The sequence below is a fragment of the Gambusia affinis genome, linkage group LG15 (assembly GCF_019740435.1).
Source record: "Gambusia affinis linkage group LG15, SWU_Gaff_1.0, whole genome shotgun sequence".
In the NCBI taxonomy this organism is placed as follows: Eukaryota; Metazoa; Chordata; class Actinopteri; order Cyprinodontiformes; family Poeciliidae; genus Gambusia; species Gambusia affinis.
The window spans coordinates 26,031,765-26,049,106 of record NC_057882.1 but is presented as its reverse complement, the minus strand read 5'-3'; the positions used below and the strand labels follow the sequence as shown (position 1 = coordinate 26,049,106).

The 17,342-nt window shown below is 37.9% G+C and overlaps 1 protein-coding gene across 3 annotated transcripts in view; it reads right to left on the bottom strand.

Moving 5' to 3' along the window:
- The window catches only part of jade2 (jade family PHD finger 2), a 150,537-nt gene that overhangs the window by 122,408 nt on the left and 10,787 nt on the right, over positions 1 to 17,342 (bottom strand). For all 3 annotated transcript variants that reach the window (XM_044140396.1, XM_044140398.1, XM_044140397.1), the window contains exons 2-3: positions 6,322 to 6,385; positions 1,646 to 1,731 (exon numbers count right to left, since the gene is read on the bottom strand). In XM_044140396.1, coding sequence (XP_043996331.1) covers positions 1,646 to 1,731; positions 6,322 to 6,385 — 150 coding nt within the window. The remainder of the gene's footprint in view (positions 1 to 1,645; positions 1,732 to 6,321; positions 6,386 to 17,342) is intronic.

Here is a 17,342-nt window from a genome sequence, read left to right as displayed (position 1 = left end):
AGTTGCCATATTTCTGCAGTCGAACCAAAAACTAAAACCAAAAATCAAACCGTGTACGATCTCTCTTCAGAGGATATTCCTGACCGTCTTCTTTCTTTTATTTTATTTTTCATGCAACCTTTCTCATCACTCTCACAAAATGAAGCAGCAGAGCGCTGCGGGCGCAGAGGCAGCGTTTTGAAAGGGGACGTGGCCCCTGGCTCCTCGGCGGAGGCCCGGGTCAGAGCAGAGAGCTGCAGCGGTAATTACTGAGCGGCTGATTGCTGACAGGACCTTCCAGCAGCCTGTGGTTAGCTGCACGGAGGCAAAGGAAGCCTGACACATGCTCTGCTGACGACTCGCACTCCAAGGGCAAAGATGTCATTTTCTCTTTCTGAAAGCTGCAAAAAACAACAAACTACGTGAACTTCAGTCTGAGTTTCTGTGGAGGCGAACGGAGCAGATTATTTACCTCCTAAAACGTAGAAATAATTCTAGATTTAAACCCGGCTGGAGTGGGAGCAATGTGAGATTGCATCAGTTCCCGACTGGATGATGCCGGTTTGTTCGGCAGGCTGGTCATGTGGGAGCGGTGTGGATGGAGTGGACGCTCCAACCCTGTGTTTAACCGACCCGTCCGTCCCAGCCCTGAGCAGGACGCACCGACATGGAGCAACGCTAACCGGACCGGCGAGAGCCTCTGAGGCAGATTCAGGACAATATCGTCTTATTTTAAAAGATGAATTAATACTTCTACCAATCTGCAGCATTAGAGAAAAAACTAATGCAGAAACTAATCAGTGAAGCGGAAGCAGCAGGAGCCACTTCCAGTCTACACACACAAACCAAACATCGGCGCTTTGAGGGATTTTATAGTGAAAAGTTCATAAAAATTAAGTTTCTCTGTCTGGAAATGTATTTTAAGAGAAACGGACCAGACAAATATTTAATACTGAAATATATTTCAGTGTAGAAATGTTTACTTCACATCAACTCGGTGAATAAGTTTTACATCAGAGATCTGAAGCTGAACAGAAATAAAGCTTTAGATTGAGAATCAGCGCACAGCTTCAGTCACTACAGACAGAAACCAGAGATCAGGATGACCTCTGACCTCTGACCTTAAAGAACAAGAGAAACTGATCCATGCGTCTTTAGTCACGTTTCTCAGGTCTTCTGGAAAAGCAGCATTCAGTTTCTACGCACCACAAATCTGGAACAAACTTCCAGAAAACTACCAAACTGCAGAAACGTTTCCATCACAATGAGCACAAAAGCACAATTTCACAATTACGGTGTTTCCATTAAATACAAAATGGGATTAAATTCACAATAAGTTTGACATGAAGCGTCATCCTCCTGCAACTGCTTCCTGTCTTCTTCTTGGTTTCCACCAGTAGTAACATCCTGTTCTGATCATGTGACTCGTGTTATTAAAAAACTTGTTTTTTTTTTAAATATTCATGTTTTCCATTAAGCAAAATTATTTTCAAAATATCCAATTATATACAGAAATTCAGATGCTGACTTTCTTTATATCAAAACTAAAATCACTTTAAACTGCCTGAAATCTGAACAATCAATCATCAATAATTGTTTTTAAATAATGAGAGCTGGTCAAACTGGAGCTCCAGTTAAATAAAACCCAAACCAGCAGCTGTCCTACCTCAGATGGTTTCTTGTGCGGGAGGCGGATCCAGGTGCTGCTGGTGCCGGTGTTCTTAGAGGACCTGGACCACGACGTCACCTGACCTGCAGGACCACATCAAACACAGATCAATCCTCCGTTTATGATCCCTTTATGACTGTAACTAAACTAAACAACTCTGTTTGTTTGAGATTCGAAATCCTTCGCTGCAGTTTGTTAAAAAACTGGAGAAATGCCGAAACAATAAATCAGCAGGAAATCTGCTCACCAAACGTTATTATGGAGCTCAAAGTTTTTATCTTTTAAAATAAATGATTCTTTTATTTCTTATTTGATTTGTTATATAAAATAGATTATGATTAATTTATAAGGTGTAAATTGGTAGAGTTGGTCATTATTCCAATGTTTTTTATAATAACATAATAATAATTGTTATTATTACTTTGGGTCTGTAGTTTTTTCTGTCGTTAGTTTGTAATTATTTTGTTTGTGTAAAATTACTTATTTGTTAGTTTATTATATTGAAAAGGGATATAAATTTAAGTAAATGTTAGGAAACTAACACAAAGCTGATCATTTTGTTCTTCATGCACATTTTCTCTCATCCGACTGATAACTAGTTTTTAACAACTTGTTTGAATTAAATGAATAAATGAAATGGAAAAGCTGCCAAACAAACAGCGTCTGAAGGCTTTAACTGATGCTGATCCATGAAAAGGTTAATTAGGTAACGACAATATAAATAACATCTTGTTAGCGCCCTGCTCCACTACGCTCCATTACCAGCTCATTAATACACAACTTAATTGTAATTAAGCAGAGGCTGGAGCCAGCATCCACCCACCACTTCACCCAGCAGCTCCACCGGGTTTCACTGCTTTTACATCCGTCGCACTTCAACACTCAAACCATGTATGGCTGAGTTTGCATAACGAAGAATGATAGATACAGTTAGGCAGCATCCTTTGAATGAATTTGGGTTTAATGTGGCACATCAGAGCCTGAACGCCTGAGAGGAAGCTCAACATGTTCCCTCCATCACCAACCGAGCCGCCATGCTGGCTTCACTCCTCAGCCGCTAGCTAGCTAGCACCGCTCAGGGAGGACGAGCTGCTACGCCGGCCTTCAGAGGTCACTGACTTCTGACACACAGAGAGACGACACACACAGACACACACACAGAGACACACAGAGACACACACAGACACACACACAGACACACAGAGACACACACAGACACACAGAGACACACACAGAGACACACACAGACACACAGAGACACACACAGACACACACAGACACACACACAGAGACACACACAGACACACACACAGAGACACACACAGACAGAGACACACACACACACACAGAGAAACACACACAGACACACACACAGAGACACACACACACACACACACAGAGACACACACAGACAGAGACACACACACACACACAGAGAAACACACACAGACACACAGAGACACACACATGTTTACGCAGCTATCTTTGTGGGGACTTCCCATTGACCTCCATTCATTTTTACAGCCTAAACCTTAACTTTACCCTAACCCCCCCATACCCAACCCTAACCCCCCCATACCCAACCCTAACCCCCCCATACCCAACCCTAACCCTACCCAAAACTCAGTTCATACCTTGGTCCTAAATCTGACCCCTGACCCAAAAACAGCGTTTCCCCTTGTGGGGCCCAGGCTTCGGTCCCCACAAGGAGCAGTTGGTCCCCACAACATGGTATAAGTCAGGAAGATGATCCCCACAAGGTATTAGAAACAAACACACACACACACACACAGAGACACACACACCCAGACACACCCAGAGTGAAATCGGTGACAGAGTGTGTTTATCGATGAGGATTCATCAGCTTGTCGCTGCCAAACATTAAAACCTTTTTGAGTTTCTGTTCCTCTAAATGAATCAGCTCCAGGAATATCGGATCATATTCCCTGACGTTACATCCACACCCTGCATGTTGCTGTTTACATCCAGATATTTCACCGCAGGACAAAAAGACGATTCTTTTCTAGTGCTGAATACGGCAAAATGAAACCTGGAGATTTGGGAATTATTAAGAAGTTATTGTCATTAACGATAACGTTGTTTTCAGACCATTTTGCAGTGATATAATGGTAATGAAATAATAAAACAAGAACAGATAAACTTTAAATAAACATTTACTGCTGGAACTGGAAGACATTTTAAATAAACAAAACAACAAATAAAATGAATTTTAAAGTCTCTGCTGGTTGAGACCAAAACACCAAACTGAAAACTTTCATCATCCAGTTTTTGGTAGAAAGAGAGAAACGATAAATCATGCAAATAGAAATGACTGAGCTCGCTTTTATTTATCCTGCGATTAATTGATTCCTGCAGCGTCCCAGAGTGACGAGGGCATGATGAGGTCGTGTGTTTGGCTCTAGGCTCAGGTCAGCAGGTCCAGTCTGAAGGTTTCTGTGATCGACCAGAGCAGCCGCTAACTCCACACTGAAGCACCAAAATGTCCTAATGGGAGTTTGGTTCATGCTCCAAACAGACAGGAAGCTTACGCTCAATTACTCTTAACGAGGAGCACATTGCTCTCCTCATGCAGCCACGCAGAGTTCTCCAGGATCTGCAGAAACCATCAGACGTTCACCTCGTGGTGAAGTAAAAGTCCAGTTAAAGAGCAACCTGAGCACCGCTCTGGGGTTACATGAACAAAAAACCCAACAGAGCAAAAATCACAGAACATCGGAACCAGAATGTGGGTGTAATGATTTTTATCTGTCTGCAGAACTCCATGTGCAAATCTTCTGCACATTACACTGTAAAAACACCAAATCTTACCAAGTATTCTGGTTTAGTTTCTAGACTGATAAGTGACAAGAAATAAGAGCTTCATTTAAGTAAATAATTCTTTAATATTGATGAGAAAGTTCTAGATTATTTAACTATTAACATTTTCATTGTCCTGTTTAATAAGTGAAGTAATCTCCTTATTTACTTCTGTTGACTAAAAACAAGCTGATATATCAAACTGAAAAGTTACTTGTAAGTTAGTTGTTTTATTTCAGCTGTACTATTAACCAATCCGTCAAATTTTATTTGTATAGCACATTTCAAAGAGTTTTATATGATAAAAACATAAAAATACAAAGTCATAGAAACACAGACAATTTAAATATTACATTTTCCCGTCATTCCACATCATATTGTTGATTAATGTTTATTCCAATCCTGCGATACAAACTAAACAAACACAGAAAATAGCAGGTGAGATTTGGTGTTTTTGCAGTGCAGCTGGGTTAGCAGATGGCAGCCGGTCGACTCCGTCACCAGATAACCAGACATGCAGGCGAAGCCTACCATCATGGCTGCCTGTTAATTAGAAGCCACACAGCAGCCAAAATTATCCTGGGCATCCTTCAATTACAAACCTGATAACCTCCAGCTGCAGCTGCAGAGGTCAGGAGGAAACCCAGAGCAGCACAAACAGCCCATTAAACTTGCTGCAAAAATGCTGCACAGACCTGAGGCTGCAGGACGCGACATCGACAGAGGTCCGGCAGCGCCGCGTGGAAACGCTCTGACTCGGACACAAACAGGACAGGACAGTCGCTGCTCACATTTACTTCACTACTTTGTTACTTTTACTTGAGTAATTTTATCCTGAAGTATTTCTGCTCTAATTGAGTCAAATTTCTGGATTTTCTTCCCACTGAATGAAAATCAAACATGTTTTAACCAGAAACTCTCCAGACTCAAACCTGCAGCTTCTCTTAGAGTTTCAGAAGATTTGAAACATTTTATTTTGTTATTTTTGGTCACTTATATGAATTATTGTCACTTTTTGTCCTTAAAATACCAAAATGTCCACTGTGCTTTATATTTTAGTTCATCTGATTATGTCATGTTTAAATATTAGATGTTATTCAGTACTTCAGTTTAAGTTTTACCAAATATTTTTTACCTTTACTTGAGTAAAAACACATGGAGGAAGTTCTACTCTTAGTTTGGACACAAATCATTAAAAATGTTTCACTCTTTCTCTAAACTCCTGCAGAAATCGTGTTTTTAATTGTCAGCAGTTCTCATGTTTGACAGCAAATGGGAATAATAAACTCTAACAAAATACATTTTCAGCAAGAGTAAAATGACCCTAAATATTTAGTTTCTGAAACATTATTTTTGCTGCAGCTTCACTAATCGATCACATTGAAACTTCTTGTTTCTCCAGCACCAAGAAAACAATTCCTGTCAACTGGACACCAAATAAATCACCAGGACAAACCGTCTTACTGAAAATACACATCAGGAAACATCAGGAAGATAAAATAGTTGGGTTTATACAGTTAACGATGAATCGATTAGTAAATTAGATGACGATCGCTTCAGTAATCGATTAATCAGGATTAATCTGATTAATCGTTTCAGCCAAAGTAAAAATTATTCCCCTTTTTATTTTCATTACAATTTACAAATTAAAAAGAGCTGAACCCAAATTCATCCCATACGTCTGATTTTTATTTTCATTTAACTTCCTAATCAGGCTCCAGTTTTGTTGGTTAAAATGAGGACAAAACAAAGTCATGTTTGCGTCTGTAACTAATGAAACTTTTTACATTTTTATGCCAGGAACTCAGAGAAACGTCCAGATAGAAACGTCCAGATTTCATCTTTCTTCCACTTACTGTCAGTGGTGTCAGAGTCGTTGCTGCTTGTGGAGTATTTCCTCCTCTTCTTCTCGCTCTCCATCTGTCAGCGGGGGGCGGCGGGCACACCGGGCGAGCGAGAGAGAGAGAGAGAAAAGGACGAGTGAGAAGATGTTCGCCATGAAAACAGAAGAGCTGGCGACGTGTCAGAGAGCCTTCACATATTCACACTTTTGAAAGAAATCACTTTTAGGTGTATTTTACTCTTACTTGAGTAAACTTATTCTGGAGCGTTTCTACTCTTATCAAGTAAAGTTTTTAGATATTCTGCTTCTTTTTTGACATCAGTCCTGTTAAGTGAAACCAAACGAACCCAGAATAAAACAGAAAAACTTCCAAAAGCAGCTGCTTCATGAAAGACTTAGAAACGATTTCAAAACCAGATCAATGTCTCCTGGAAGAAAACTGCAAAAAATACAACTTTCTTTAAAAGCATCATGTTGAAAAAGTTTAATGAGTTCATTAAATTTGGGTGCAACAAAGTCACTGAATAGTAGAAATGAAAGGAGAAAGCAAAAAACTTTAAATGTTTTCTAAAAAGATTTTAATCATTTTAATAATTATTCTTTTAATTTCAATAACAAATATAAAACCTACAAACCATTTGATACTCCTGCATTAAGGGGACGTACTGCAGGAGTAAAGATACTAAGAAACTCACAGAAAAACAGAAAAACTTCAAGTCAAAGCAATACTTAATACATCATAATCCTGTTTTATAAATCAGGTTCTCTCACAGAAAAATCCAGAGAAATATTTCCATCCCATAGCTGCATGAGTTAATAAAACAACATTTAAAGTGTTTTGAAAGAAAACGGAAAGAAAGACTTCAGAAAGCGGCGCTGCAGTTCCAAACAAAGATTAAATTCAGAGTCCTGTGAGTCAAACATGGTGATTAATCGTTAAGCTTTTGTTTTCTATCATCGACTTAAAGTTAAAATCCAACTTTCACTTTTCACAACAACTCAGGTTGTTGTGAAAACCGCAGTTTGGCCTCAGAAAGACAATTTAATGGTTCTGTTTTTGTTTCACCGTGATGCAGGAGTTTCTGTCCAGAGACGAAAAATGAGATGAAAGGAGGAAAAACAACCGAGTGAAAACTGACGAAGAACAGAGAGCTGCTATGAATAAAATAAATATTACAGGTGAGAATAACAGAGAAATTCAGACTAAATGATCAGCTGGAACCAACTTTGAAATGACTTGAACTAATCTTAGAATATTTTGTGTTATTCTGAAAGGCTGTATTTATAACATTACTACTTATCTTTTAGATATGCACAAGTTCTCTGAGATACCGATAGGAAAACAAGTTTTACACCTGCAGGAAATACTCAACCTCACCGATGAACCGACTGAACCCGAAAATATCAAAACAAATCGAGAATTTAGGAAGTTAAACTATGGAGACCATAAATGGGTCAATAAGCATCAATCAATGGATGGGTAAATAGAATAAAGTAACATTTAAATTTCTCATACAAAAAGACTTAATGGATTCTTAGAGTCCGGGTTTCTGCAGGCTGAACAAACTGAAACGTAAAACGTTTTAAGGCCATTATGAATTAAATCCAACACCTTTACCAAGACAGAAATGTTCAAATTAAATCATACGTGTGATTTATATCAACAGAAGTGAGTTTAAGATGAACATCATCCAGGCAGCTGTGATAAATTTTCATAGTGGATGTAAAAAAAGCTAGCTAGCGTTAGCAGCTAGTTACCGGTAGCCACAGAACGCAGTCTGCTAAAACTACATAGAAAATACAAGCCTCGATATTCCCCAACATCAACATTTAATACCTCTAAGGATCTATTTGTAATGTATTTAATCCACTTTAAGGATTCACTGCCCTTTTCTACGACCTCTAAAGCATTAACTGCAGGGATTTCATCAGAAAGAGCATCTTCTCTCCCGCAGTCAAGATCTGATCGATCTGCAATCTATCAAAACTTACTTAAGCAGTTCCATCTCACAGCAGACCTTTCTGTCAGCTGCAGCTGCAAGTTAATGTGCAACTCAGGGGGAAAAACGTCGTCGACTCATGAAGCCTGAGCAAGAATGCAAATAAATGTACATGAAGCCAAAAGGAATTAGCTTAAATGAAAAAACTTCACCATGACTGGAAAATCTGAGAAATAAAAACCTGAGAGATGAATCATCCTGCAGCTAAAACTGCAAAACTCCTCCACCTGCATCTTCATGGAGACACTTAAAGGTGTTTCCAGGAGCAGGTTAGGATCTATGGTCTATGCAAAACCCTAAGACAGAAGCCCTACAGCCGCCCACTGATCAGTCCAGCCACGCCCCCAACTCAATGTTTACAAATTACACAATCGTACATCTTTGAAAAGCATTAGTGGAGCATCCTGCACAATCAACAAAAATGCAGCAAGTGGTTTCTGGATGGCAAGTCTGGACTGCACCTGTCATGATAACAAATTTTGCTGAATGAAAGAATTTATTGCAACAACAATTTTGTTGTTTTGAGAACTTTTTCATGTCATATAATGGTGATAATGCAAGAACACATGATCAAAGATCAACAAACTTTAAATTCTAATGAACATTTAAAACTGGAAGACATTTTAAATATACAAAACAAATAAACAACAGAATGAATTATGGAGTCTCTGGAAACAAAACTGCCCTCCAAAAAAAGGTTGATTTGAGATTAACTGCAGCAGACTGAAGAAAAACGAGGAATTTACACTCCATTTGCATTTCATGGAAATTATTGAGCTTGTCTTATCATGTGATTGATTCATTTATTGTGACAGGCGTATCAGCACCAAAACTCTTGTTCTTTCCAGCAGCCATTGTACAGCACATACAAAGGGAAAACCAGCTGACCAAACAAGCTGGAGATCAGGTGGGGTTGCTAAGCAACATCACAGCGCCTGTCAAACGTGATTTTCTGAAACTTATTGCCAGAAAATAATGAGGCATTTGTTTTAAAACGCTCAGTCCGTCTTTAGAAGAAACTCAGACTCAAATGGAAAAACAAAACATGCAAAATGTGAGAACAAAAAATGAGAAACCATCAAATGAAACAGCAACGATTCTGAAATTCACTTTGAGCAAACTTCCACATCCAGGCAGGAAACCCAAAACGAGGCAGTTCAGTGTGCAGAGGGCAGATTTATGTGGCAGTAAAACGGGGCAATTCCCTCTTATGTGGGACTCTTCCTGTTCTTCAGTCTCCCCGCCTGCCGTGCGCACACTTAACCACTCTGACATTTATGCTGACAAAAAATACACAGCTCTCCCTTCCCCTCTCTGCTTTTTCTATTCCAGAGAAGCTTTTTTATTCCCCTCCCTCTCCCTCGGCTCGCCAGCCGCTGTGCTTTACAATAACAAGGAGGGATGCAGGGAGTCTGCAGAGGAAGGTTAAGTACATTATTGACTTCCTCAGCCTCTCGTTTTAAATATCCAAAATATTTAATCAAGATCATTTATAAACAAAACAACAACAAAAAATGAATTATGAAAATTCTGTAAACTAAATTATCCTTAAAAAAAAAAAAAAAGACCAAACACTAAACTGGAGAATTTTGTCATCCAGTTTTGGCAGAGAAAGAAAAATGATAAATCATGAAAATGGACATTATTGAGCTGGTTTTAGTTTATGATGCAATTAGCTGATTTAATATTGCAACTGACCTACATAATGCAATAAAACGTCTATTTTTTGGTGCAACCTACTCAGTCAACATGCCCCATTTAATATAACCAATGCATGAAATTAAAATTAAACATTGATTTAGTTGATAAAATGAGAGAAAAGTTATATTCTATACATATCTAAATTTATAAGAATTAAGAACAAAAAACATGCAAAAAGACAAAAAAAACATTAAAATAATTTCACAGTCAGAGGTGCAGAAACTTTAAATTAACATTTAAAATCTGCAGCAAGCATGTTTTATAGTTCAAACATAAAAGCTTGAGTTTAAAGCCGCCTGCATCCTTCAGCTGCGTTAAGCAGAGTAAATTTATGAGCTCTTTAGCAAAGTTCAAACCATAAATTAATGATCTGACTAAAATGCTGTGGGCAAAGAAAAAAGTTTCTTCCTTTGACACAGAGAAGAGAGAGACGATGCCGTGTGATGCAGGAGGTCAATTCAAATATTCCCACACAGGGAAACTGTTGCTGTGGGACACCATAACGTTGTTACGGGACCGTTTTCAATGACACAACGGTGTTTTAACGACGCAATAAAACATCATCAAAGATCAACAAACTTTAGATACTGGGGAACATTTAACACTGGAACTGGGAGACATTTTAAAAATCCAGAATAAACAAACAGAAACAACAAATAAAATGAATTATGAAATCTCTGTAAACAAAATTAGCCTTCAAGAAACGGTTTAGTGGAGACCAAAACGCCAGATTGAATATTTTTTATATTAATTGAACAGTACTAACACTGACATAGTTGACAAAATTAGAAAAAAATATTAAATATTTATATTTATGTAAATATTTTTACAAAAAGAGGACTTTCTATTTTGCTATTGGGGATATTTTGTACAGTTTTGGCTTAATTGCTGCTCTGACTATGTTGTAATTCTAACAAATGGCCTTTTTTAACTGAGATAACTATTATTTCAACAATCGATTTATCACGATTAATCGATTGTTGATTAAACAATTCATTGTGATTCATCAATTAATCGCCCTAAAACATACTATAAAAACTTCTAAAAGGGAGATTTTCTTTTATAAACATAAGATTCTTAGTTTTGCACAAGAATAACACAAAACTTCTCAAGACACTTTTACAGAAAAAGTAATCTGACTTCAATCATGCAAACATGAATCCAGCTGAAGAAGCACATTCACTTCTGTGCATTATTCAAATTAATTTAAAACGTTTTCCATGGACAGAAACCCTGAAGCTGTTTAAATGGGTGTTTGAACTACCAATAATTAACTTGGTAAAAATAAAAACATCAAAAATAAACTGTACTTGCAACAGATCATCAGGAGCGGTGAAACCAAAGTTTCAGTTCAGGGGTGTTGAACTTTACGAAACCACAAAGGTTTAGATTTCCAGCAGCACTCAGTGCAACAGAAGGCCGCTTCTGTGTTCAACTTAATCTAACTGACTGGCTCTCTGTAATCTAGTTCAGATTACCTAAATCTACTGGAACCATTTTATTTCTATTTACTCAGCTAATCTACACAGATTAAACTTGTGTTGCATAAAATCCAGAAAGCCATCAAACAGCACACAACATCCCGACTCGTCTCGGCTCTGAAACAAATCGAAACATTTTCTGTGCGCAGCTGTGAGGAAGCCAGCGCCGCTCGCAGTGAGCCGGCTGCAGAATGCTGCATGCTGGGAAAGCCAATCGCCTGGGGAGCTAATTAATTGCCTGACTATGACTCCGTCGAGAGTCCCATGTCTGCAGAACGCTTAGAGGCGGAACGTCTTAAACGCATAACAGATCACGCATGAAAAAACGGAGCGAGAGGATAAGAAACCATGAGTCAGTTGTTTCACAGGCTAATGAAGCGAGCGTGTGAGTTGGAGGGAAAGTCAGGTGAGAGCAGCTGGCACTAATCGCTCGTATTTGATACATGACTGTTTCAGGGTGTTCGCTCCTGCCAGACGCTTTATAGCAGCTCATTCTCACCCGCTAACATTTCCCTTTTACTTCTGCTAATTTGCCAAGTGGAAAATAAAGGAAAAACTCCAACAGAAAGTTTGTCTTCCTAATCACAGTTAGCTGCAGTGTGGTCTTCCAGAACAGACCTCTACCATTCGAAAGTATATTTTAATTTATCATCTGCATAGAACTGCATACCATCCAGTTAATCAAAGCTTCTCCTCTGGGAAGCAAACTCCTCTGCTTCTGCTTGGGTTTATTTCTCATTTTCCTCTGGAAGAAAATTATGTTGGTCATAATTTTTACCTTGATTACAAATTAAAAATCTCCATCTATGGTCCAAATATGTGTTATTTTTGAGTTGGAGTTGTGGGCCGCACAAAATCAGTCAAAGGGGCAAAAAATGGCCCTCGGGCCTCACTTTGGATATCCCTGCTCTACTATAACTTTTTCCACAAACTTCCAGATCCGTCTCACTTGCTGAATCCCATTTGTCTCTCCGTCCATCCATCCGTCCGACTGCAACTTCACCATCCGCCTCTCCACCCACCCGCCTGTCCGTCCTCTGTCTGTCTGTCCGTCTGTCTGTCCTTTCTGTCCGTCTGTCTGTCCTTTCTGTCTGTCTGTCTGTCTGTCTGTCTGTCTGTCCGTCTGTCCTTTCTGTCTGTCCGTCCGTCCGTCCTTTCTGTCTGTCTGTCTGTCTGTCCGTCTGTCTGTTTGTCCGTCTGTCTGTCTGTCCTTTCTGTCTGTCTGTCCTTTCTGTCTGTCTGTCCTTTCTGTCTGTCTGTCTGTCTGTCTGTCCTTTCTGTCTGTCTGTCCGTCCGTCCTTTCTGTCTGTCTGTCTGTCTGTCTGTCTGTCCTTTCTGTCTGTCTGTCCGTCTGTCTGTCTGTCTGTCTGTCTGTCTGTCCTCTCCCTGCAGATGATGCTGCAGAGGAAAAGCTGCTCTTATTTTAGCGCTTTGCTTAAAGACAGCACACATCATCTCCCATGACGCCCATCTATTATTAAGAGACAGTAGCTGCAGAAACCCGGAGAAAACTCGACTCTGGCTGTCAGGAAAAGGTAACAGCTCCATTACCTACAACCTGGAAACCTGACATAAATTGTAACTCAGGCAGAATTATATGTTTGTTTCCATCTATGAAATAATTAAGGAGTTTATCCTCCAGAGTCGGCGCTGCGTGTTGACACGGATGAGGTCAGAGGTCAGTGGGTTCGGTCTCATAAGGACTCTGAGCGGCTTCACAGCGTCTCTGTGTGTTTGCAGGTCAGAGACTGAGAGGTTTGAGTCTGGAGGCAAATCAAACCAGAAAAATGTTTTTAGAATTTTTGTTGCTTTTGCAAACAACTGAAATCTTTGTGCTGAGTGAAAAACACGAACACAGCCTGCTGATTCTTCAACAATATATTACTAATATTTAATTGTTGCAATATTAGTGTGTATGGCTGAAACGATTAATTGATTATTGAAATGATTGTCAGCTAATTTAGTATTTGATTAATTGTTAAAAAGGTAATTTGCTGAAAGAACAAAACACTCAGAGCAGTAATTAAAATATAAACATTTTGGACTTAATATATAAATCCAAAGTGGCAGTTTTATTTTAGCTTCAACTGGTTCAAATCCTGTAGCAAAAAATTTATTTTTGTTAACTTTTGATTATTAATCAGTTAATCCAAAACATAATCAACAGATCGGCTCTGCTGTAGTGATGTTGAGCAGAAATGATTTTCACATGTTGATGTTAAAAGTGTTTTTTAGGTGCAGATGAATCCTAAATGATTAAAAGTTCACTAAAGGAATTTAACCAGTAGACCAGTTCATTTCCCCATTTAAAAAATATATTAAATTGAATCTTTTAATGTGTTTCTAACATTGTATAAAGAAAAGCTTAAATGAAAAAGCTGCAGAATGTGACAATTTCCCAATCGATTAATCGTCAGAATAATGGAAAAATTAATCGGATAATTAATCAGATAATACTTTGGCATATTCTGCATATTTTTCATTTTTAACCATCTTAAGCATTTTCTATATAACATTAGAAATTAATTGACAATTATTTGAATAATCGATTCATCACGACTCATCATTTTAGCTCCACATATATTATGTGAGGTATTGTGGGTCATCTTGTTTTGAAATCCATTTTCTTTGATCACATCCAGACTTATTAACTTCGACATCAACAGCAAATTGTGAATAAATCCTGGTTAACTCAATATTTTGTGATTAATAAAGATTTAAAAAACATCTGAAATAGCAGGCAAAAGAATGACCCAAAAAAATATTAAAATATAAAAAGATAAAAAGAAAGAGGCGGACGGAAACATGAATCACATGACGACATGAACGACTTAGAATCAAAATGTCAACGTGGGAGTGTGTGGAAATGTGTGATGGTATCAGGTATTTACCTCAACATCAAACACATATCCACACACATACACACACACACACACACGCACACACACACACACACGCACACACACACACACACGCACACGCACACACACACACACACACACACACACACGGTTGCCAACAGGAATAAAAACCAAAAAGCACATTTGAGTCACATCAAACATCGTCATCAGTGGGTGTGCAGCCCACTCACATCTAGTTCTCACATTTGTGTGAATGAATGAATGAATGAATGAATGAATGAATGAATGAATGAATGAATGAATGAATGAATGAAAACAGGCTAAAATCATTCAACACACTGACATCTGGGAAATAGCTCCACACTGTTTTGTAGATTATGCAATAATTTAACTCAAAGGAAACAAAATGAAAAATCTGAGGAAAAATTTTAGATGTTTTTTTTTTGTGAAATATAAAAATCAGTTAAACTAAAATTCAAACCTTCTGGCTGTTTAAAACGCAGATTGTTGCTGGTACAATTGAATTTCATCTCTTATAATGCAAAATATTTCAAACATTTGATGATACAAATTCAACTATTAGAGGGAAAAATGTTAAATATTCAAAAGCTCCAATAATCTGCTTGTATAAATGAAAGTGATTAACCTGAAATAAATCCGGCTTGTCCATTCAGATATCATTGACATTCACCTACTGCCATCATTTAGCTGCAGCTATAGTTAGCAGAGATGATACAAAAAACTAGAAGAAGAAAAGGTATCAGTCAAGAAAAGGATACAAAAAGAAGCCCACAGCATTGCAAACATTGTTAGACAAAAATATTAAATACTTCAACATATTTTTACTCTAGTAAAAGTAAAAAGTAGCCATCTAAGAAATGACTCAAGTAAGGTAGTAACTGTGGAAAATATCAAACATCAGTGGAACTGCAGAGCAAAACTGCAAAAAGACAAGAAGAGGGACCTGGCTAAGATGGCCGCCAAGAAACGAACTGAAGAAGATTTGACCTGCAAGTGGTGGTTCTGTTCTAGAAACATAAAACTCAAATTTGACCAAAAAATGGTCCAACGTTGAACTTTTGGACACTTAAGGTTTGCTTTTTCATTTTCCTCAAATGGAAGGTCACGACCTCTTATATACCAACGCTTCAGGGTGACGGCAAAAGCTTCCTAAGCTGCATTTTATTTCATGTATTTTTGACTGGCTTGATGAAAAAATCCCTGAATTTTCCACAAATAACTAAAGAAAACAGAACATCTGAGATTAAATGTGGAATACTCATCATTTTTTACTTGAAACTTGAAGAAAAGGTTAATTCGTCTGGATTATTGTGAGGAAAACCAGGCATGCAAATCTACAAAACTCAAATCCACCAAATAAAAATGTTAAACTCCAATCAAAGGTTCTTCAACAAAGAAGGTAAGGAAGAATGTTTTTACATTTCTTGCAATGACGAATTTCTTTGTTTTCTGTTGAAATCAGTAAAAATGTTTATCTTTAGCATTCGTTGGACGACAATAACCTGTTATTCTGGCGCTGCACTAACCCAGTGGTTGGGTGCACTAACCCTTGGTTTGTCAAAGTAGCAGGTTTGCAAAAGTAACAGGTTTGTAAAAGTAACAGGTTTGTAAAAGTAACAGGTTTGTAAAAGTAACAAGGTTGTAAAAGTAACAGGTTTGTAAAAGTAACAGGTTTGCAAAAGTAACGGGTTTGTAAAAGTAACAAGGTTGTAAACGTAACAGGTTTGTAAAAGTAACAATGTTGTAAACGTAACAGGTTTGTAAAAGTAACAGGTTTGTAAAAGTAACAGGTTTGTAAAAGTAACAAGGTTGTAAAAGTAACAGGTTTGTGAAAGTAACAGGTTTGTAAAAGTAACAAGGTTGTAAAAGTAACAAGGTTGTAAAAGTAACAAGGTTGTAAAAGTAACAATGTTGTAAACGTAACAGGTTTGTAAAAGTAACAGGTTTGTAAAAGTAACAGGTTTGTAAAAGTAACAAGGTTGTAAAAGTAACAGGTTTGTGAAAGTAATTGTGAACTGGTGAGAATTAAAGGCGCTGCTGTTTGTACACAACCTGCTTCACAGCGCCGCTCATGTGGCTGCACAGAAGATTGTTGCAGCCTGTCAGCACATGAAGCGTCAGATGTTTTTTTATTTACTTTTATTGGTCCTCCAAAAACCATTTATTGATTATCACCAATCAATAAAATCCCCACGGGCCGAACTTGAAAATTGGACGTTATGCTGCTAACACTTAGCTTTGGTCAACAACAGAGGAGGAAGTCAGAGCTCCGCGCAACGCAGATAATGTTCCAGCCTAAATAATAAAACATAACTTAACGAAGCTTTGAGGCAGGTAAATATTGCTTGAGGAATTTTAATAATCGAAGTACGCGAATCATTCGTTTCAGCCCTAGTTGATTCAAAAGTAGTCGCAAGGAAAAAATCCAACCTCGAACCAAGCAATTAAAATAGCTAAACATTTTCTTTTGGAAAGGGTTATTTAAAAACTGGAAAACAATTTTAACAACACCCAGTAAATTGGGGAGAAAAAGGTGGGTAAAATTTTCATCCAAAAAACGTAGAAATTTTCTAGAAAAAAACTTGGAAATTTTTGAGTTTCAAAAGTCGAAAACTTTTAACTTTTAGAAATTTTGAAAATTCTTCAAAAATGTTTTTTGGTAGAAATTTTACTCCTTTGTTTCTACTATACAATTGCAGCCTTGGTACACTGAAGCATATTTTGCATGTTTGCTATATTAAAGAAAAGCATCTAGTTTTCAGTTTCTTTTGGGCTTGATTGAATAACTTTATTTCAGTAGTGAAACCAGGATTTGGATCACTTTGTTTCAAAATCCTTGTTGATTTGGTTGGTTGACATGGTTTTACCTTTTCTTAAAGCTTGGTCATAAAATTTGTGTTGTAAATTGCTGTTGGTGTGGTGGACAAAACTCAGTCCACAAAACGGACCACAAATGGCCCCTGAGCCGCA